Source organism: Gymnoscopelus braueri (assembly GCF_963280865.1).
Source record: "Gymnoscopelus braueri genome assembly, chromosome: 17".
NCBI classification, from domain to species: domain Eukaryota; kingdom Metazoa; phylum Chordata; class Actinopteri; order Myctophiformes; family Myctophidae; genus Gymnoscopelus; species Gymnoscopelus braueri.
In genome coordinates, this window is record NC_137617.1 from 50,158,626 (window position 1) to 50,182,260 (window position 23,635).

At 40.8% G+C, this 23,635-nt stretch overlaps 1 protein-coding gene across 1 annotated transcript in view; it reads right to left on the reverse strand.

Moving 5' to 3' along the window:
* Window positions 1–23,635, reverse strand: part of LOC308105472 (GTPase IMAP family member 8-like) — a 166,552-nt gene that overhangs the window by 73,425 nt on the left and 69,492 nt on the right. The window contains exons 2-5 of the mRNA XM_080456203.1: window positions 21,825–22,532; window positions 19,349–20,041; window positions 17,492–17,610; window positions 15,145–15,675 (exon numbers count right to left, since the gene is read on the reverse strand). Of these exons, the coding sequence (XP_080312329.1) occupies window positions 15,145–15,675; window positions 17,492–17,610; window positions 19,349–20,041; window positions 21,825–22,532 (2,051 nt within the window). The remainder of the gene's footprint in view (window positions 1–15,144; window positions 15,676–17,491; window positions 17,611–19,348; window positions 20,042–21,824; window positions 22,533–23,635) is intronic.

Below are 23,635 nucleotides of genomic sequence, written 5' to 3' on the forward strand. Positions count from 1 at the left end.
TTTATACATATGTAACTGGTGGGGTGGTGGTAAGGTAAAAACTAAGCTAAGCTTGAGTGTAGGGACTTAATTCATAAGTAAATATTATTTTTAGAATGAGAATTGGCTGAAATGGTGTTATATATTTGGGATATGGTAGATTGAGAGCTGTAACTACAAGGTCTATATATTGGTAAAGATGCAAAGCAGAGATAAGTCACTTGGAAACCAAATGGTAATTATGTTACATTCTCTTTTCTGTAGATGCAGCATTTTGGAAGAAGAATGGTTCAAAGATCGTCGCACTGCGGGAGAGCTCCTACAGTCAGATGCAGGCGCACAAGAAGAGGAGGAGGTCAACGTAAGAATTTCCTGAATGCAGAGAACATCCACTGTTTGAATGGGATTAGTTTGGACTACTAAGGTTATCCACAGAAGACATTAAGACAATAATACACTTCTCAGTAGCCCAAAAATGTATCAAGTTGGTTTTGATATCTTAAACTAGTGACTACTACAGGTTTGTCAGGGCACCTTTTCAGCAGGGAGCAAAATCGGGATGGATAGTGTAGTGTTCTGCATGCGTTACGCCTTCCCAGTATATCCCTTAACTCACGGCTGGTGACTTAATCACCGGAGGAGACATTTGTTTGTCTATCCTCCAAGAAAGGCCAAATGGGGTGGACTGACACTTTGTATATAGCACCTAAATTGGGGGGGAAACAAGATGTCTCAATTTTTTTTTCTTTCCCCAGACTTGGAGAAGAAGCAAGGGACAGAGTGGAAGAATTTGTCCTTGCCTCTGAAGAGCTCCCTGCCATCTCACAAGGCCTGCGAAACATCACCGACTATGTCCAGGGTAATCGGGTGTCAACTGTTGCTTTGACGGAGGCGCAGAGAAAAGCCCTGAAAGACCTCTTCCAGTGTTTCATGTGCACAGGTGTGTATGTTACATGTGTGCATTAAACATAAATATAAATGCATGCACAAATACATTTGTTAGTCTTATGGTAACAAGTTAACTTTATGGACTCATACAATATTTGATACTGAGCTATACACTTTCAGGTTCATTACTGTTTTGCACAAGGATCCAAACTCTGAATCATACTTAGTTAGGACTATAGTCCTTGGGCCAGACCAGATATCGGTACCACTAAGTCGGCAAAACCTTACCTATACTAAATTGTTTTTTGGGCCAATATAAGTAAATAAAAATATGATAGCCTTTCCATAGGAGCAGCTTTTTATATTTTTTGACATTTTGTTATTTTTCTCTATAGGCGGATTTTCATTCATAGCCAACAACATATTAAAAGTTATATAACACACTTTTTGGACATCACACTGCTCCTTTGTTTTATAAATTAAACAAACCTGTGTCCAATTAAAGTAGTTGATGAAGTGGGTGTGGCCTATCATTTGGTGGTGGAGCAGTTTTTTCAGGAATCAAAGCTGAAGGGGACAGCTGTCACAGCTGACTGGTAAGAACAATCCAACTATTTCTTTTTTACATGTTAAGGGTTATGAAAATGCAATATACACGCATGTGCATGAGTATTTAAAGAAGCCTGTTGCATTGTTAAGAGACTTATTTTGAGACTATATATTCTGTATAGCCTATTCTTTTCATTGCATGAGGGCAGTAACAGAAGGTATTATGCAGGTCTGTAGTGCTACTTTTAGAAGTGGGGGACCACATCTATACCACTTTTTCTCTTGACAAAAAATCTGAACATTAGCCAAAATTAGCCGATCTACAAGCTAATTAAAAACAAAATATTCATTTGTCTATTTCAGAGAGTCACGTCATCGTGTAAAAATGAATCCAGTTGAAGGCAGCAACATGCTGGGGAAATGTATCATTCACTGCTCTGACGGGGATTCCGATTCAAACCTGGTGTCACCCCAAAACCTGGAGTCATGGAAAACTTTGCTGAGGGCGGCAGAAATCAGAAAACATATCCCAATCTTGGACTTAGCCAAAGACTTACGTGAGGGAGAAATTCCACCAGTGCAATATCATCGCCGATGCCGTAGTATTTTTACATTGAAGAAACCCCTAGACTCTATCACTAAAAAAATCAGTGAAAAAAATCCATCTACCTCTGAAGCTGCAGAAGGAAGTTTAAAAAGACCATCTAGAGATGCCCCAAGCAAATCTTTAGTGTATGATGAGAAGTGTATCTTCTGCGAAAAATCCAGTAAATATATGAAGGGTCAAGATACGAGGGAACCTCTCATACAATGTTCAGAGTTGCGCGCAGATGACCGGATCAGAAAAGCAGCAGTCACCAAATTGGACCAGAGGATGCTTGCTATCACTAGTAGAGAGCTTATTGCTGCTGAGGGCCGTTATCATAGGTCCTGCTACCGTACGTACACAAGTGGGAAACCTGCTGCCTGCTCTAAGTCAAGGGAAGAAAGTGGAGATGCAGAAAAACAGTATGAGGTAGCTGAAAATAAAGCCTATGAGGAACTGTTTTCATACATTAGGAATGAACTCTTTCCCAATCCAGAAGTATTACCCATGACAAACCTCTCATCAAGACTACAATCATCCATGAAGTCTCTTGGTGTCAGCCAGATCAAGGACTCAACCAAGAAACATATCCGCCGTAGGATGGAAACTGAGCTTGGCGGATCCATCCATATCTTTCCTGATGAAAATGGAAAGCTTCTTCTATACCCAGACAGTCTATCAAAGACAGAGCTTGCCAAAACAGCATTCTCCTTGAAAAACGAACTACAACATACCAAATCTCTGAACTCTGATGATGTTGTAACAAAGGCAGCTTTGTGGATGAGAAATGATATAAGAAAACAAGACACCAAACAAGTGTGGCCACCTGATGTAGATCAAAGTGAATTCTTAATTCCCAAATCCATTATTCAGTTCTTACAAATGCTACTGAGTGGAAACTGCAACAGCCCATCTGAAAGAGTAGAACGACTTGTCACCTCCTTTGGCAGTGACTTGGTCTTTGCAGTCACCTGTGGCAGAATCAAGCCACCAAAACATGTACTTCTGCCCTTTGCTGTGAAGTCCTTGACAGGAAACACGGAATTGGTGCACACTCTGAACCGGCTTGGACATTGTGTGTCCTATTCACAGTTTGAAGAGATTGACACAGCACTGTGTCTGCAGAAGATGGAACTGTCGAGAGATGACCTACCACTACCAGCAAACATTTACCAAAATGTTTTCACCACCCTGGCTTATGACAACATAGACCGGTTAGAGGAAACATGTAGTGGAGCAGGAACCTCTCACAGAGTCAATGGCATAGCTGTCCAGGCAAAATTCATTGGACATGCACCTCAAAGAACCATGCCTATAGTCCCCAAGTCAAAGAAGAGGAGTATCAGCCCCAAACCATTGCTGCTACCTACCTACAATTCTGGACAGAGAGTGGGGCCACCAAATACCCCAAGTGTAGATGTTGACACTACAACACAAGTCCAGGATGCAAAGGCAAAGAACCTTGTCTGGCTGCTTGCTCGAATGTCTGCACCAGAAGCTCAGTCCGTGAGCAGCTGGACTGGCTTCAACATTCAGGTCCGCAACAATGTCACAGTGGTCCAGGACACTGTAGGCTACCTGCCAACAATAAATGCTCCTGCTACAGAACTGTCTACAGTGTATGAGATGCTAAACCAAGCATTAGGCATCATGGAGTCCCTGCAGTTAAAGACAATTGTCTGTGTGTTTGACCAAGCACTGTACGCCAAGGCAGCAGAAATAATGTGGAAGCATGAGAAGTTCAAAAACATTATCATCAGGATGGGTGTGTTCCACACGATTTGCATTCTGCTTTCCACTATGGGGAAACGATTCCAAGATGCAGGGTTGAGGGATCTCTGTGTGGAGTCTGGTGTTATTGCGGAAGGGTCAGTAACTGGTGTGATGGAAGGCAGAAGATACAATCGAGCTGTCAGGTTGCACAAGCTTGTCTATGAAGCATTGATGAGGCTAGCCTGGAAAGGCTTCCTTCTATGGCTAAAGGAGAAACATCCAACAGAGATGTGCCACATGGAAGAAGCCCTGAGGAGCATTGATAGCTTCCAAGGTGATATCTGTCAGGCATCACTCACAGAGCTTCTTGAAAATGATTCATTCACCCTCACCTTACAGCTATTCCAGGTCTACCTGGACTCTCTCCGAAACCAACAAGGTCTTTCAGCTTTTTGGATGTCCTACCTGGATATGACAGATATCATGTTGGGCTTAATTCGTGCTTCTAGAGAAGGGAACTGGATGTTGCACCTTGCATGCATCCGAAAGATGATCCCTTGGTGTTTTGCATATGACAAACTCAACTATGCCCGCTACCTGTCATACTATTATGCCACAATGACACAGCTGCCTGCAAATCACCCGGAAGTGCATGCCCACTTCCTGCAAGGAGGCTTCTCCGTCCAACTTGGCAGTAGAAATCCTTTCGGACGAATTCCTGTTGACCAGACCATTGAGGAGACTGTTAACAAGGACACACAAACATCTGGCGGAACAAAAGGCTTCAGCCTCAAGACTGCAACTATCTACAAGTACTACTTAACCTCAGAGTACCGCAGTGCCTTCCTGAGGCAGCTGAGGGAGATGGTGGGTCAAGGAGATTCTCAATTTAATCATCCAGACTTACAGCTGCCCAGGATCAGAAGAGATGAGGCTGATGTTGAGTCCATAGTTGATGTCCTGGACAACTGCTGGCTGAATCCATTCAGTCCAGACCAAAGTGAGTTTGTCAGCTTGTCAACAGCAACTGTTGCCCCACCAGATGTGGGGAATGACCTACTTGATGCTCATAAGATAGGAGAGCAAGCCTATCAAGCCTTCAAACATGAACGTCTTGAGACAACTCCACCAACTACAAAGTTTTATGACAAGATCACAAAGAAGAAGCTGAAAACATTCTCAGAGATCGGGAAAAAAACACGCAGCAAAGGGCAAGCAAAGGAAGTAGTTCTGAAGGCTGATAGGAATCTGTTTGGCCACATGGTTCTGGTGGCCCAGAGCCGAGAACTACACATGAGAGATGTGTTGGCACATCCCCTTGGACCAGTGCCATGGACCCTAGCTAATGGGGATGGATCTCTTCGAAAGACAAACAAGGCAGCTCTTGCCAGAGAGTTGGAGAGGAGTGTTGCTCCAGCAGAAGAAATCCCCAAACCATCAACAACCATCATCGATGGAATGAGCCTGGTGCAAAAAATGAAAGGGAACGACAAGACATTTGCACAGCTGGCAGAATCAATCCTAGCCAGGGTCTGGCATGAAGGTGGCGATAGTGAACGGATTGACGTTGTCTTTGATGTTTACAAGGACATGTCAATCAAAGATTCAGAAAGGGCAAACAGAGGTGCACACATGGGACTCCAGTTCAAAAACATCGTTTCTGGCCACAATATTCAGCAGTGGAGGAAACTCCTCTGCAGCTCTGTCAACAAAGCCAGTCTCATCAAGTTCTTGGTGGAGGAATGGAAACTGCCCAAGCACAGAGATAAACTTCAAGACAAGACACTGTATGTCACTTGTGAAGAAGTCTGCTTCAAAATCACCAAGGACCAGTGGGAGGAGGTAAAACAACTGAGATCTTCTCAGGAAGAAGCCGACACCCGCATGCTATTGCATGCTCTTCATGCAGCAGAGTCTGGCTACAAGGCAGCGGTCATCATAGCTGATGACACTGATGTTCTGGTACTGTCTCTTGGTTTCAGCAAGGACATCCCATGCCGTGTGTACCAAAAATGTGGCACACAGAACAGGACAAGATTTCTGGACATCACTAAACTTTGCCAATCACTTGGGGAAAGTGTTGCTGGTGCCTTGATTGGCATGCACGCGTTCACTGGTTGTGACACTGTAAGTGCATTTGCAGGACGTGGAAAAATGGGCACCTTCAAAAAATTGAAGTCAGACAGGACATACCAAGAAGCCTTCCTTGAGCTGGGCCGTGCTTGGACTGTCTCCGATGAGCTCTTCAAGAAGCTGGAGGAAATCACTTGCCGCATGTATGTACCCTCTACGCACACTACAGATGTCAATCTTCTTCGCTACCAGCTTTTCTGCACCAGACGTGGGCAGATAGAGTCCAGCCAGCTTCCTCCATGTCAGGATTGCCTATTTATGCATTCGATTCGTGCCAACTATCAGGCTGCTATCTGGAGACGGTCTCTTCAAACCCAGCCATCTGTACCAAGCCCCAAGGACCATGGGTGGTCCACAAATGATGAAGGCCAGCTGGAAATACAGTGGATGCGTGGTTCCCCAGCACCAGATGCTGTCTTGCAGTTTCTATCCTGCAAGTGTGTGAGGTCATGCAAACTACCAGAGTGCACATGTCTCAACAACGGGCTGAAGTGCACAAACCTGTGCAAATTACAAACATGTACCAACCAATGCAGTGAGGAAGAAGCCCCTGCACAGCTGACAGACTCAGAAGTAGATGAAGATGAAGATGAAGATATTGATTAACTGCTCTTAATTAATATATGATTACTGTAAAGGCCTATGGTAATTGACCTTCAGTGAATTGACTCAGTGGCACTATGATGTTAAGTGAAATTGTAACATTCTTTCTGTTGTCATTATGTCGCCTGTGGTTTAGCTTGTGCTGATGTCATAACTGATTGCCTTGTTACTCTAATATATGTTCTGCTTCACACATGATTGTATAGAATGCATACATCTGTATATATTATTTTAGATCTTTTTTGTGTGTCTTCTTGCCCTGCACCAGACAGGATGATTATATATAGTGTATGCGTTGTACATTATTTTAGTATCATATTAAAGTTGTCTTATTATGCTGCTATTCATCTGTAATTATTGTACATCTACTTCTATGGTAATTTCACTGATTCAGTTGCATTCCTTGAGTCCCAAAACCTAGGGTTACGACACCAAAACCACCTTTCTAGGTTGAATGGTAATTGAAATATAGACATTTTAAGCTCCTGGCAACCATCTTGGATTATGCCTTTCTGCTAAGTATATTTTCCTGGATATTTGGGATGTTCTCAAGCATGCCTAAAGGTACCAGAATCAATTGAAAACCCTTTTGTATCAATGTTTAGGGAGGTTTAGTGGTACTCTTTCTTATATGCCTATTGACCGGTCTATTTCTCATAAAAAGTGCTTGTTTAAGATAAGGCTGAAAATGACCACCTCAGAATGAAATACTATGGGTAAATTATACATTTCCTGAATCCTTAGGGTCATGTCAGTCTTCCAGTTGTTGTGTTTTGTGTCCCTGATGTTTCTTGATGCCACAGAACTAAAAGAAAATATATGGTTTAGGCGGAAATTGTGAGAAAAAAAAGGTTATTAAAGGTTTGAAGAGCTCCAGTGACCACTGTACTTATCATACATAGTCACCAAAGGGCTTGAATGAAAGCTCAAAGTGTCCCCTTAAAAATGATACCAAACATAAAATATAAAACATTGTAATATGTCCTGAACGTGAGCCAATACTAAGATATGCACATGTGTCTAAAATGCCATTTTTCAATGGGGGGTGGTAACTTTAGCAGCTGATAACCCCAATTTAGCTGGGCCTCAGGAAGGGCTATCATACAAAAATAATATCTAGGGATGTATAGGAATAAAAAAATCCTAACTAGAATTTGCCATCCCAGGTGGTACCGATATGCGAGATTTTGGGGTTTGGCCCAAGGACTACTATGCATGTTTCCTCATGTAAAGAATGTACCTTTACTGGTTTATAAAGTTCACATACACTTTTTCTTGTAACTGTATAGGGCCTAAGTCACACAACCATGGTACAAATGGAGATGAAGGTACTGATCAAATTCATGTTCTAATCAACAATAATCTTCCAGAGGCAATTAGGATTCCAATTGCCACCCCGTGCTGTCGCTGTATCGTTGGGTGCCGCAGGTGTGTGCAGAAGTGGCTGGCAGATCACAACATGTGCCCGAAATGCCGGAACCGCACATTCAAAGACAGGTTCTTTGAGATGACTGGAATGGAAGAGGTGATCAATATCTTTCAGGACATAATTGAATAGTGTAATTTGTTGGGGGGGGGGGGGGTACAAAATTAGGGAATTGGCATCGATGTGGGCAATAAATTGGGACAATGAGGGATAATTGACTGGATGGATTTTTAGAATAAAATGGGGAGGTGGGGTTTGAACAACAGTGTAGAGACTACATCAATGTGACTAAATTGGCAACTCTAAATTTATATTAAAACAGAAAATGGCAAAAATATTATTGATGGCGTAACCCTAGATCAGTTTGAGTCCTCAAATGAGGTATCCTGATTGTATCAGGTGGTTAGTTTCAGAGATTGTTGGAAAAGGCTGCTATTGTTAGAGAAGATGTTATGCTTGGTGCTGTCAGACATTAAATGTTGCGTTAATGATCCTTGCTTTTTTTCATATATTGACAGAATTAATTGGGACAATGAGGGAGAATTGGCAACTAAATGTATCATAAAAAGTGAAGGAAAATGTGTCTCATGTCAGAAGTTTTACATTCCAGTAGTTATACATGACGTGGGCCTCCGGGTCGCACTTGTGCCCTTGCTCTGCCCAGGAGCAGCGGGCGTTGCGGTTGGCTGGGCTGGTGTCTGGTAGGCCAGATTTGTGGGTGCCAGTCCAGATTTGCGGACACCAGCCCAGCTAACCGCACCAACAGCTGCTCCTGGATTTGGATCTGGACTCCAGATTTGTGGGCTAGTCCACAAACCAGTAATAAAGAAATTGGGGAGGTGGGGTTTGAACATCAGAAAATATCAAATTGGGGATGAAAATTAGCAACTACATTTGTGTTAGCAAAATGGATCATTAACCCAAAAAAATGTTTGGCATCAGGGAAACAAATGTGTAAAAAACGCCAGTGAAGAAAGTATACGGATCGCCCTGTGTGGCTGGCCCGGTTGGTTTTGGGTGGCTATTTTAGCCGCTTTTCCATCACAGCATAAGCACGACACTGTCCAGTACAGTCCAGAACCGCACCGCACCGCTTCAAAATGTCTTGCGTTTCCATTGCACAAAAGTCCCCACTCGCAAAATCCCCACCCTCCCCTCCCCTCCCGAAGGAAATCAACGCCCCTTTCTTTAACACACCAACTTAGCCTCAGGCTACAGGGTTAGCCTAAATGCTAGCGTGCTTCCTCAGAGCTAGTTTGGCTCTTAAGTTATTATTTGGCCATGTTCACCCTGACTTTAATCTTCGCTATTGTTGGGAAGACCTGTGTGGTGTTTAAACACGTTGCCATCACTTATATAAAAAACATTATTAGCGTGTATCGTCGCACATTCATTGTTGCCAGGTTTAGCAGAAAAAAATAAGCAATCAGGTCTATGAAAACAATCCCAAAAGAAGCGACTATCTACGGCTATTTGAAAATAGCAGATCTACAAACTCACAACGCGTAGCGATGCGACGCATTGTGAGTGTGTGCATCTGCTATTTAAAAAAAATATATACATATATAATGTTGACAAATACATATTAATTTGGGGGTCCTTGACATGAAAATGTTTAAGAACCACTGGTTTCAACAACATATGAAACAAGCCCCAAATAATCAACTACATTTTAGAAACAAGCAGTGGTGGAAAAAGTACTCAAATGTTTTACTTAAGTAAAAGTATCAATACTGCAATGTAGAAGCACTCTACAAGTGAAAGTCTGGAATTACTTGAGTAAAAGTACAAAAACTATTGGTATCAAAATGTACTTAAGGTACCAAAAGTAAGTACTAAAATGTTTGAAAATAGCAGATCTACAATGATGCGATGCGTTGTGAGCTTGTAGATCGGCTATTTTCAAATAGCCTAGGTATAAAATAGGGCTTAATGTATGTTTTATAATGTAATCATTTATATCTGAAAAGTAACTAGTAACTAGTAACTAATACGTTTTCAGATAATTGTAGTGGAGTAAAAGTACTACCAATATTTACAAGCAACTTTACAGAAAAATAAGCCCAATGTTGCTTATAATAAGTGGACATGGCAACACTGCTACCGTAGTGTTTACATTTTACAGACACCTGAGTGGACAGACACAGCTGTGAGCCGACCAATCAGCTTTATCACAGCTTTAGCCCCGCTTAGCCCAGCTCAGACCTACCCAAGACTGGGTACTTTTTAGGCACCAGTTTAGTACCACTTACACACCACTCTACCCACTTCATTGTAGTGGAAACCGTCGCTGTGGTGGGCGGTGTGGGGTGGGGCTAGGTAAGTCCATGTATATGGAAAGCCGCCTTTTGTGGGGCTGGCTGGGCTGGTCGGGTAGGCCAGTTTCGTGGGTGCCAGCCATGGCTGGATCTGGCCTGCCCGGCCGGCCGGGTCGGCAGTGTGAATGGCATGGGGGGGAGTTCTTAAAAAATAAAATGGGGAGGTGGGGGTTGAACAACGGATGCAACAATTTGGGGAATTGGCAGAATGACTAAATTTGGGAGAATTGGGATATAATTAAATATATTGGGGAAAAAATTTGTAAAAAAAACGCCAGTGAAGAAAGTATACAGATCGCCCTGTGTGGCTGGCCCGGCTGGTATTGTGTTTTGTGTGTGCTGAGGCCACAGTTTGAGTTTACTCAAGAGATGTTCCTATGTTCTTTCCCTAAATGTTTGCCTAGAATTGGGTATTCTAGTCTTTTTAAAGTTCTGTTTTGTTTTAACCCAATTCTTTATTGGCAAGTGTTTTGTTTTTGTAATATGCATTTAAAAAAAATGTTTTATGGTACTTAAAGGGATACTTCACTTTCGGGCCGGGGACACATTTAAAAAAAATATTAAAAATAAATGAAAAAAGTTATGGAAAATTCATGGCCCCCTCACACATTAGTAGGACACTCTAATGCGTGAGGGGGCCATGAATTTTCCATAACTTTTTTCATTTATTTTTAATATTTTTTTTAAATGTGTCCCCGGCCCTAAAGTGAAGTATCCCTTTAACAGTTTTAAGTGTTTTAGGCCGATTCTACAAATGCCTTCTAAGTCAGTAGTGCGCAAAGTTTTTCTTTTCAAGGACCAACATTTATATGCATTTCAATGCAGACCCCCCTTTTGAAAATGTTTGTGCCAGGAACCCCAGAACGGAAGGTTTTTTAAAATTTTAAAGGTCTAAATTATCCAAGATTCTTAAAACCCTTCTGCGATTTTTCTAAAATGTTCAAAAACAGCATATGTAAGCTTATAGATCTGCTATTTTTGAGAACCACTCTTAACCAATGTTTTGAAAAACTTATGTTGCTGTACTGTATATCTAGCTAAAATGACACAAATGCTTTCCTGGTCTTAATGGTTAATCTGTATAACTGATTGAATTATGATTATCAGCATAAACTGTGGTGCCGTCATGTTATCCTGCCAGAAAAATAAAACTTTAAAAAAAAAAGTTGACACTTCTCTTGATTGTGGGAAAATGTTCTATCTGTTTATATTTTCTAATTGTGTATATATTGCTAATCTGATAGTGTCCTACCAGTCTCAACTGTGTTAGCTTATAGCACCAACTAACGATGTCTGCTTTCAAATAGGCCCACTAATGGCCAACTGAACATTTTTAACCCAACTGTATAATGACTGTTTTTGAAATCCCCAGCAGTTACAAAGGTTGTTTTTCTCCTTGCAACACTATTAGGAATCAGATATATCAAGAGGCATACATGTAGCCAATCTATTTAATTTAGACATCAGCTTTTTCATCCAAAATGTGTTGGCTTTAGTTGCAGTATGATTAATAGTAATACAACCTGACGACTTTAAGTCATACAGTGTGTACCAGCCATGGCAATCGAGGAAACCGAAAAGAACAGATCTGCCCAGAGTGAGATGTGAACCTCTTAATTGTGGGGGGTAGTTAATATTGTATTGGTAGGAGGTGGCACCAAGAGCCAGAACATTGAGGCGGCCATCGCCTGGTGGTCAAATCTGGGATTGCAATAGTTCTACATTTGAAACGCCACTGCGCATGCTTCTACCGTTTGAAACCCACAGGTTGTCGAGGCGCAACGCTATTGATTCTCACCAGTATATGTAAAATGTATTGAATGAATTCAAAACCTGTAAAATGACATGACATCCTGCACATTGCCGTGGCCCGTGGGTATGCACATCAGCTCTGGATTTTGCATTAGCCTACTTTATTATTTTTACACAAATAATGCCAAAAAATAGGGAGATATTTAACCAGAGCTCTAATCATAATGATTAGAGCCCTATTTGTTCTCTACTGGTTTAACAATTCCCCTCTTTGTTTTGGCGTTATTGACCATATAATGCAAGAGGTTATTTGTGTTGTGTAACTTGTAATCAATGAACAACCAAACGTCCAGACTCCAGTGCGCAATGGAGGGGAGAGATTGAGCGCGATCATTCATGGTGATTATTCCAAAAGTATTACAATTATGACAAACATAGGCTACAACCGTATGTAACCATTTGTAAGGAATGATCCCACCACGGGCACTGTGTGCCATAGGGCAGGGTCTGAATATTGTAGCGTATTATACATCCAAGGGTTCATAAGATTCCAGATTTCCAGCCAGTATAAAGACTCGATTTAAAATTGCTACTGCAATATCAACATTGTTACATTTGGACACCTGGATTTCCTAGGTCTATATCCTTCTATGTAGGCCTACTGTAGACAGACAGACAGACAGACAGACAGACACTGACAGACAGACAGCGGTCAGAGACGCACCAGTACCACCGAGTGCTAGTATGGAGCTGCTTGTTGCGTCTTTGAACAGTTCACACAGCGAGCAAAACTTGGGGAGCCCGATTTGGGGGCTACGCAAACAGGGACTATTAATTAACCATGCTACAAGTAAATAATATAACACACATTTTGGGTGAAAAGGCGCATGTGTAAATGAAAATTAAATAATATATTGGCAATCAAGTCCACTTATCAATCTGTCCGTATAAGTCCGTCCGTCCATCCAGACAGACAGACACCGAATATTGATAAGCTCTGATGTACCAGTCCAAAGTTGCATTGTATCTTTTGTATTTATAGTATTCACGTTTTGTTTATACCGATTCTGAAACACTTGATGACAATGAGTGGCTTCATTTAAAAAAAAAATGTTTTAGGTTACTGACTGCATTAGATAGATAGATAGATAGCACCGGGTGCGCACGTATGGTACCCTCAGTCTGTCCAGTCTGAGTGTGTCCCTTTGTGTTTACTTTGCCTATTGCCTCCCCAGCGCACCACAGCATAGAAAAGGACGCTGCAACCACTGTCTGATAGAACATCTGCAGATGTTTATTATTGTGTGTATTGAGTAAATCTAACATGCTATAGGCTAGTAGGTCTATAACATGACCTGCTGAGCTTTATAAGGCTGCTTCATCGTTGCATATTGTCAAACCCTTACACTGATGACTGACAGGGCATTAGTGAAAGCATGCTACCAGTTATTTGAAGATATTAATCTGTTCCGCTATATAGGCCATTTAAATTGTAGGCTACTGTGTGGAAATAACTGCAGTGTGTATTTATGTATAGGCTAGTAACGGTAACAGCCAGGATAGGTGGGCACCAAAACATTCTGGGCACTAGGGATAACTGGGCACCTTGGACGAGTGGGCATTAGGGACATGTGGGCACTTGGAAGAGAGGGCACTTAGGGGTGGAGAAGAGTGGGCGCTAGGGAAATCTGGGCACCAGGAAGACTGGGCACCGGGAAAACTGGTGTTAATAATCATTGTTAATAAATAATTCAATCTCACAGGCAGTGCACATAGTACCCACTCTTCCTGGTGCCCAGATGTCCCTAGTATAGTAGCCCACCTATGCTGTATCCGATTAAAACGTCAGCAGAGATGTAATTTCGATGGTTCAATGAGTAGCGACGCCTATAGCTCTCAAGTCTCAACCCAACTTTCCAAGTTCAAATTATATAGGTAGATTTGTTTCTGTTTTCCTATTCCGTAATATTGCTATTAATTAATCATGCTGCAACTAAATAATATAAATATAACACACATTTTGGATGAAAAAAACGCATGTCTAAAGGAAAAGAAGAGAATCACGTAGGCCTATATCTGCCCGTCCGTCCGACAGACAGACAGACAGACAGACAGATATAGATCTGTCTGTCTTCTTATTGACGTAACCATGGTAAATATAATTAGCTTGCATAATGTTAATAGCCTAATATAATAATATAGCCTATCATAATTATGTTTATGTTATAACCGTGTAGCCTACAGTATAATATATTTATATTATCTATCTATCTATCTTTATCTATCTATCTATCTATCTATCTATCTATCTATCTATCTATCTATCTATCTATCTATCTATCTATCTATCTATCTATATATATGTCCATCTGTCTAACATTGATGTAGCCATAGTAATGTTATAATCATGTAGCCTACGGTATAATAAATTTATATTTAATATATATATATATACACTTTTATTTTTAAGTACTAAATCTACTTCCGCTTCTGGTCTTGTCTTTACAGTATCTTTGATTAAGATCGAGAAATGAAAGAATTTAAAATCAAAACCCTGTTTTCTTATGTTTCATTTTTTATTTTTTATTGAAGAATGAAAAATGAAAGACGGGAGCGAAACTAACGTAACTTGTTTTAAAATGAAAAATGAAAAATGAAACACGGGAGCGAACGGGAGCGAAAGAACCGACGCGACCCTAAATGAAAAATGAAAAATGAAAAATGAACGCAACGGGCGGATTTCTGTTTGTGGTTTGCATAAGAAATTCCAACTGCCAGGACGTACACGGACCCAAAGGACTGTCCATTCACAACAACAGCTTCCCTATGAAGCTTGACCTAATGAAACATGTCATTATTTGGGCGTAATAACTTTTTTAGAAAGTTCTACTGTATATCAGAGATAGATGAGTGTTAGACAAACCCTCAGACAAGTCATTAGTATTGAGTGTCTGTGTCACCAAAAACTACAACTTCCTCTCTCATCTCCTCTCTCTTCTTTCATTCTTCTTGTCTGTTCCATTCTGAATCAATTTATTTCATTTTTGTATTTTCTTATCTCTCTACTATCTGTACCTATCTTGTGTTTTACACTTGCTGTTGCTGCTACAACATCTGAATTTCCCCACAGCGATTAATAATGTTTTCTTTCTTTTCAGTCTTTCAAACAGTGTCATGTGTCTTGTCTCATGTCGCACCTTGAAGTGTCCTGTGTCACTGACAGAGCTGTCTTCTCTTGAGACTGAAGGTTCAAAGTGTCCTCTGTTCCTCATCACCATGTCTTCTGTTTTCTCCATCAGCTCTGTCACTTCTGAAATGTCCCACTTGAGACCATGTAGAACATGGTACCTGTAGGCACATTTCTCCAGGATCCACCTCAGAGGTTCTCCTTCAGACTCTATGTACTCCTCAACACGTCTCCATCCCAGCCACCATCCCCACATGAACAGAACCAGAGTGTTTCTCCAGACTCTGTCCCCCAGCAGCTCCATGTGTTCCTCCACTGATCTCCTGTCAGCTTCAGAGAAACTGGACCTGACATTAACAGTCACCAGGACAGCGTGGGGTCCAGGAGAACACAGAGTCACACCGTGTAGAAGGACGTCTTTGGTCTTCTGTGATGGAGGTGTAGTTGACCAGTCTGGACAGATCACCACACTGACTTTTCTGTCAGCAACTTGACTCTGTTGTCTGACACATTCTGTCAGTTTAGTCTGGGTTTTAAACTCCTGGAATATGAGGTTTAATGTATGTTAGTAAAAAACATAAAATGCAAAACCTTCATTCTATTCTGTCCTCAATGAAGACTTCCCTCTCATCTTTGTCAGAGATTAATTCACTGAATGTATTATTCTCCTTCACTTTGTCTATCAGTGCCACAGGAGCACTAAAAAAATTATAGTTTTTCAATACTTTTTTATTTCTACTCCACTCTCAGGGCAAATATTGCACTTCTTACTTCACTACAATTATTTGACTGTATTAATCACTAGTTACTTTGTAAGTTTAGGTGATTAACAACAAACATACATTAACTGATCAATTATGATATCATCTTATAGGTTAATCTATCGAGCAGCACAAGAAAATAAAATCAGCCCCACCTACCAGCTGTAACCTTAAAATGATGAATACATTAATAAATTATTAATTATAACATTAAAGTGATGAATATATTAATATATTACAAAGTATAACATTAAAGTGATGAATACATTAATATATTACTAATTATAACATTAAAGTTATGAATACATTAATATATTACTAATTATAACATTAAAGTTATGAAAACATTAATATATACTAATTATAACATTAAAGTGATGAATACATGAATATATTACTAATGATAATCCAGTAATATGATTGTAAATGGACCATTCTGCATAATGAGTACTTTTATTGTAGTTTGGTACAGTGACTATATTATTATGACAATACTGTTCTTGGTCTTAAAGGGATAGTTCACCCAAAAAAAGTACTTTCTTTCAGTAGATTAGTCACTCCATGGAGACTTGAATTCATGGATATGTTTTAGTTTTTGTCTCATTCCTAAGACAATAATTTGATGACCAGCGGACCGGTAGGCAGCGGTTCCGGTAGGAGATACAAAGGAGACTCTTTGTGTCTCCTACCGGAACCGCTGACGGTCATCAAATTATTGTTTTAGAAATGAGACAAAAACAACACAATATCCATGAATTGAAGTCTCCATGGAGTGACTAATCTACAGAAAGAAAGTACTTTTGGGGTGAACTATCCCTTTAAGACCTATTTTATACTTTGGCTAAAGCTCAAAACATGTTGCTATGAGACAGGTTGTGAGCTTGTAGATCTGCTATTTTCAAACGATGCAAGAATAAATGGCGGGGGGGGTATGAAAAATTATTAACCCATTAAGACCGGGAACGAACCTGTGTCATTTTTATATACAAGCTCATAGCGCGGCACTCGGTGCCGCGCTATGAGCTTGTAGATCTGCTATTTATTTATTTTTAAATTGTGAAGACGTGTGCAAATCTTTGACTATATATTTTTAAAGTGAACATTTGTAACTCAAATCTTTGTTTCTGGGGGATTCTACAAATATCTTCTAAATCCTAAAATCCTTTTTTTGAAAAAACTTCAACCCTTTTCATGTCAAGGACCCCCAAGATTATATGTATTTGGCCGCGGACCCCACTCTCAAAATATGTTGTTCCAGGGACCCCCCAGAAGCAAAGATTTGAGTTAAAAATGTTCGCTTTAAAACAATATATATTCAAAGATTTTCTACAATGCAAAAAATAGCAGATCTACAAGTTCGTAGCGCGGTACCGGGTTCCACGCTACGAGCTTGTAGATCTGCTATTTTTTAATGGCCAAAGAAATCTAAAGTAACATAGATGATACTTTCCCAGTCTTAAAGGGTTAAGACACCAGGGTGGAAGTGGTTAAACATTCATGACAGCAGATACTTTCACATTAACATCAGAAAACATTTATATTTCATCTCTTCACTGTTTACTTCTTTCATTATAACATTCACATCATATTACTCACCTTGTATGGAGTTGATGTAAACACATTGTCCTGCAGAATGAGATTCCCAGCTGAGTTCCTGACATTCTGCTCTCCACCAACCAGCATCAATCTCACATCTGATAGACTCTGATGTTCTCCTGACACACACACACACACACACACACACACACACACACACACACACACACACACACACACACACACACACACACACACACACACACACACACACACACACACACACACACACACACACACACACACACACACACACACACACACACACACACGCACACACACACACACACACACACACACACACACACACACACACGCACACACACAGTGTAAAGCAGTGGTTCCAAGGATCCCCACATGTATATATTTGCCCACAGACCCCCATCTGAGAATGTTTTGTGCCAGGGACCCCCAGGGACCCCCAGAAGAGAATATTTGCGTTAAAAATGCTAAATTATAAAAATAAAATAAACAGTAAGAAGAAAATAAAGCAGGTGTAGGATACAAGCTCGCAGCTCAGCTGGCGGCGCAGCACGAAGTGACACGCTGTGAGCTTGTATATCTGCTATTTTTGACTAACCAACATTTAAAATATGGAAAATGTTCCAGTGGGACCCCCTGGAAACCGCTAAAGGACCCCTGGGGGTCCCCGAACCCCACTTTGAGAACCACTGGTGTAAAGTAACTAAGTACATTTACTCAAGTGCTGTACTTACAGTAAGTACAATTTTGAATTACTTTTACTTTACCTGAGTATTTCCATTTTTGATACTTCATACTTCTACTCCACTACATCTCAGAGGCAAATATTGTACTTTTACTCCAATACAATTATTTTACAGCTTTAGTTACTAGTTACTTTGTTCAAAAATAGCTGATCTACAAGCTCACAACGCGTCATGATGAGACACGTTGTGCTGCTTAACACTGATGTAAATATTTAGGATTGGATTCAGAGATTGAGTTTTATGAATTATTAATAACATGAATTAATTAACATTGAAAATACAAACTGAAAATCTATATAATTGACCAAACGTTTACATGAATAATAATGAGCAGCTGCTTTACTGGTGTTCAGTTATGATGTTTCTTCTCTCAGTTCCTCTAAACTACATTAAGTTTGAATTTAAGTTTTTTATTTATGGTCTCTTTTTGCACTTTACTGTACTTTTTAAAATAACTAAAATAACTTAACTGTACTTTTTAAAATAACTAAATAACTTACTAAACATACTTTTTAAATTAACTTTTAAAAATTATTGTTAAAATAGTGAAAATAGCCGATCTACAATGCGTTGCATCGTGACACGTTGTGAGCTTGTAGATCTGATATCTACTTTTGTGCAAAACTGATGTATGATGAAGTATAGGGCATTAATTTACAAAAAAAACATAAAAATGTGAAACATGGAGATACAAGGTTTCTACCCGACAACAACAATATTACAGGGCTATAGAAATCATGTCCTTCATCATCATCATCATCATCATCACAACCACCACAAGTGATGTATTATTCATATTATTGTCAATAATAATTTACCAGCCAGATTGGAAAGAGACGGACGGACGGACGGACGGACGGACGGACGGACGGACAGACAGACAGACAGACAGACAGACAGACAGACAGACAGACAGACAGACAGACAGACAGACAGACAGACAGACAGACAGACAGACAGACAGACAGACAGACAGACAGACAGACAGACAGACAGACAGACAGACAGACAGACAGACAGACAGACAGACAGACAGACAGACAGACAGACAGACAGACAGACAGACAGACAGACAGACAGACAGACAGACAGACAGACAGACAGACAGACAGACAGACAGACAGATCACCTTTAGAGCTAGCTTTCAGAGTGGTCAGTTTCCTGGTCAGTGTCTGGACATGTTCCTCTATGTTCCTCTTCCTCTCTGACATCTTCTCACAAACATCTCCATCAGCTTCACAGTGTCCACCTCTGTTTCCTGACACCATCTCATCGATCTTCTGCAGCAGCTGTGTGACCTGAGCGTCATCTGTCTCCATATTGTTGAAGACATGATACCTGTTCCCACATTTGTCAACAAGCCAGCGGAGGTCTTCTCCTTCAGCCTCAATGTGCTGCTCAATGCTTCTGTCTCCCAGACGGTCTCCATGGGTGAACAGTACCATAGAGTGACTCCAGAGACTCTGTGACAGAAGTGTCATGTGTTCCTCTACTGCTACTCTCTGTGCTTTGGTGAATGCTGTATGAAGAGGAACTGTCAGAAGAGCAGCATGTGGTCCAGGAGGACAGAGAGACACACTGTTCTGGATCTCCAGTTTGTCCATCTCTGAGGTGTCCTGTAGTGGACTGTTGTACCACCAGCCTGGTGAGTCCACCACTGTCACCTGTCTCCCTGCTACTTTACCCTGTCTCACCTCACACTGCCCTGACCTCTGACCTCCCTGACTAACTTTAAAACCACTTCCTGTCAGAATGGTGTTTCCTGCTGAACTCTTCCCGGATAACCTCTCTCCCAACAACACAATCCTGAGGTCAGTCAGTCCTGTCAGAGAAAACAAGTCCTGTCACACAACAGTGAAAATAGCAGATCTACAATTTTATTTGCAGGTGAAATGTTATTGTTTAAACATGCTAACCCGAGTGTCCCTACTCTTTAACTGCCAGAGTAATAGTGTAATAGTGTTACGCTACTGCCAGCGAAAACGAGCGATTTTATCAACCTTTGCAAAATCATGGAATATTTTGTGTGAATGCTATCCGTACGGTGATCCCCTCATTACACACACAGGGGTCTCGTAGAATGGGGGGGGGGAAATATCCGATAGTGGTAATCCGTTCCATAGTTGTGGCAAGTTGAAAATAGCATGTTTTGCCAAAAATATATAGTGTAAAAAAAAAGTACACAGGATCCGAGATAGAGCATTTTTAAGCAATAAGTTAACCAGGGAGTGAATGGAGCAGCACATCTTTGGATGGCGTTATCTCTGGTTCTGTGTGATTTAATTTTAATTCTTTTCAAAACTCGTCCAAACTCGTCCTTGGCAGGCTGGGCCATAGCAGAATTTTATGAATTAATTCATCCATGGCAGACAATGAGTAAAAAAAAAGTTTTAAAAGTCCACATTATAGTGAAAATAGCAGATCTACAAGCTCACAACGCGTCTTAACACAACACGTTAGCTTGTAGATCTGCTATTTTCACTATTTGGCATAATAGGGCTTAATCACATGAAACCTAGCATCCCTATCCTGTGGAAATAGCTGATCTACAAGCTCACAACGTGTCGCGTTGCATCGTGTTGTGAGGTTGTAGATCTGCTATTTTCACTCTATTTAAATGTTTTAAAAATAATAATAAAAAATTAAGGCTTTTGGACATACAGCAACGATATGTTTAAAACATTGTATCTTTGTTCCTCAACCACTAAACCACTTCAACACTATACTTAGTTGAGTGGAGTCCCCCAGGGGACTGTACTAGGCCTCCACCTGTTTTCACTATATACTAAATATAATAGCACAAAATAGCAGATCTACAACCTCACAACACGGTGAAACGCGACACATTGTGAGCTTGTAGATCAGCTATTTCCCTAGAATAGGGATGCTAGGCTTCATGTGGTTAAGCCCTATATACTTCATCATCATAAGACAAATAGTGAAAATAGCAGATCTATAGCTTATAGATCAGCTATTTTCACTATTTTGGGGATTATAATCCTTTTTTTATAGAGACACCCGGGTTAGCATGTTTAACTCATTAAGACCTGAGGCCAATTCTATAAATACCTTCTAAACCAGCAGTTCTCAAACTTTTTCATGTCAAGGACCCCTAATGATATGTATTTGGCTGTGGACCCCCATCTGAATTTGTTTTGTGCCAGGGACCCCCAGGAGAGAAGATTTGAGTTAAAAATGTTCGCTTATTTTTTTTTTTTACATATTCAAAGACATGCACACATTTTCAAGATTTTTCAAAAATAGCAGATCTACAAGCTCATAGCGCGGCACTCTGTGCCGCGCTATGAGCATGTAGATCTGCTATTTTTGAATAGCCAAAGCTAAGTGGTTAAAATGATTGTGACGCTATGTTAACTCATTTTGCTGGGGACCCCCCTGGTAACCCCCCCCCCCACTGGACCACTGGTGGTCCCCGGACCACTGGTTGAGAACCACTGGCTTAAACAATAACATTTCACCAGCAAATAAAATTTAAACAGAACAATTTTTGTTTCTTTGTCAATTCAATCTCCTCACATCAGAAAAATGCAATATAGGTTACAAAATGTGCTAATTGTCACTTAAACAAAGTAAACAAAACATACCAATGTGTTTTGTAGGTCCAGTTGTTTGTTTCTGAGCGTCTGTCCTCCTTTGTTCTGCTCTTCTTCTGATAGTTCTCTCCTTCTCCTTCAGTTCCTCTGAGACGTGTTCTTCTGTCTCATAGTGACAACCATTACTAGTCACCATCTGATCTATCTTCTCCAGCAGCTCTGTGACCTGACTTCTATCTCCTCTGTCACTAATGTTAAGAACATGGAAGCGACCTTCACATTTCTCAGTAAGAGATCTTAAGTCAGGGTCAGATCTAATGAGATCAGTGTTCATGTTGTTTTTATCAGCTACAGTGAACACTATAATAGTGTGTTTCCACACTCTGTCACTGAGGAGAAATCTCACATGCTCCTCTGCTGACTTCCATGTTCCTACACATGGTCTGTCCAATCTGATCACTAGGACAAAGGCATGGGGTCCATGAGGACACAGATTCACACTCTGTTGGATTTCTAACTGAGTCAGTTTTGGGGTCAGATCTAGGGGAAGATCAGACCTCCATCCTGGAGTGTCTACCACAGTGACCTGTCTGCCTGACACTTCCTCTTGTCTCATGACACTCTGAGATGTTAATATGTTTGCTTTAAAAACATCTCTGCCCAGGATGATGTTTCCTACTGAACTCTTTCCACTGGGTCCACCTCCATGTCTTCCCCCGATCAGAACAATTCTCAGGTCTGAGGGGTCACTGTTCTTCCCTGGTTGGAAACAGTGAAATAATACTATTATTATTGCAACACACACACACACACACACACACACACACACACACACACACACACACACACACACACACACACACACACACACACACACACACACACACACACACACACACACACACACACACACACACACACACACACACACACACACACACACACACACACACCTTGTAAAGGTCTGAAAGGTGGGGGGCCCTGTGACCCTGTTGAACCCTTAGATCAGGGGTCTTCAACGTGTTTCCCCTTAGCTGAGAGACAGACAAAGCAGGGACCACCCACTACATATTGTAAAACATTGTGTTATACATTTAAACTTTTTCATAGATTTCATACATATCTTCATAGACTTAGTTGATACCACTGTCAAAGTGTAGTGTTGTGTTGGATTCATGTTAATATGTATGTTCAGACAGTTAACCACTTAAACCCTCAATACTTGGAAAACTGGTACTTGATCTGCTCCTTTTTTCCCTCTACACCAAACCTCTGTGTAGAAAATAGATGATCTAAAAGCTCACAACAAGCTTGTAGATCTGCTATTTTTTGCTAATGTTCCCCTCAGAAAAGGGATGCTAGGATTCAAGTGGTTAATGCAAAAGAAGATTAGGCGGGCCCCCTGTAGTAACTCTGAGGACCCCCTAGGGGTCCCAGACCCACTGTTGAAGACCCCTGCCCCTGTGATAGGACCTCTTTTTGTTTTACCTTAACCACTTGAACTTTAGCATTCCTATTCTGAGGGGAACATACTGTATGCTGAAAATAGCAGATCTACAAGCTCACAGGGCGTTGTGAGCTTGTAGATCGGCTATCTTCGGCAAAGATGGTTGGTGGTGTAGAGGGAAAACAGCAGACCAAGTATTGAGGGTTTAAGAGGTTTAACTGTCTTAAAATACACATTAACATGAATCCAACACAACGTCAAAAGTCTATGAAGTCAATGAAAAAGTTTAAGATGCAACATAATTTCATACAATATGTAGTGAGGGTCCCTGCTTGGTTTGAAAAACATTGAAGACCACAGGCCTACAGTAGGCTATATTAAAAGACGCGTTGTGAGCTTGTAGATCGCTGAAGAG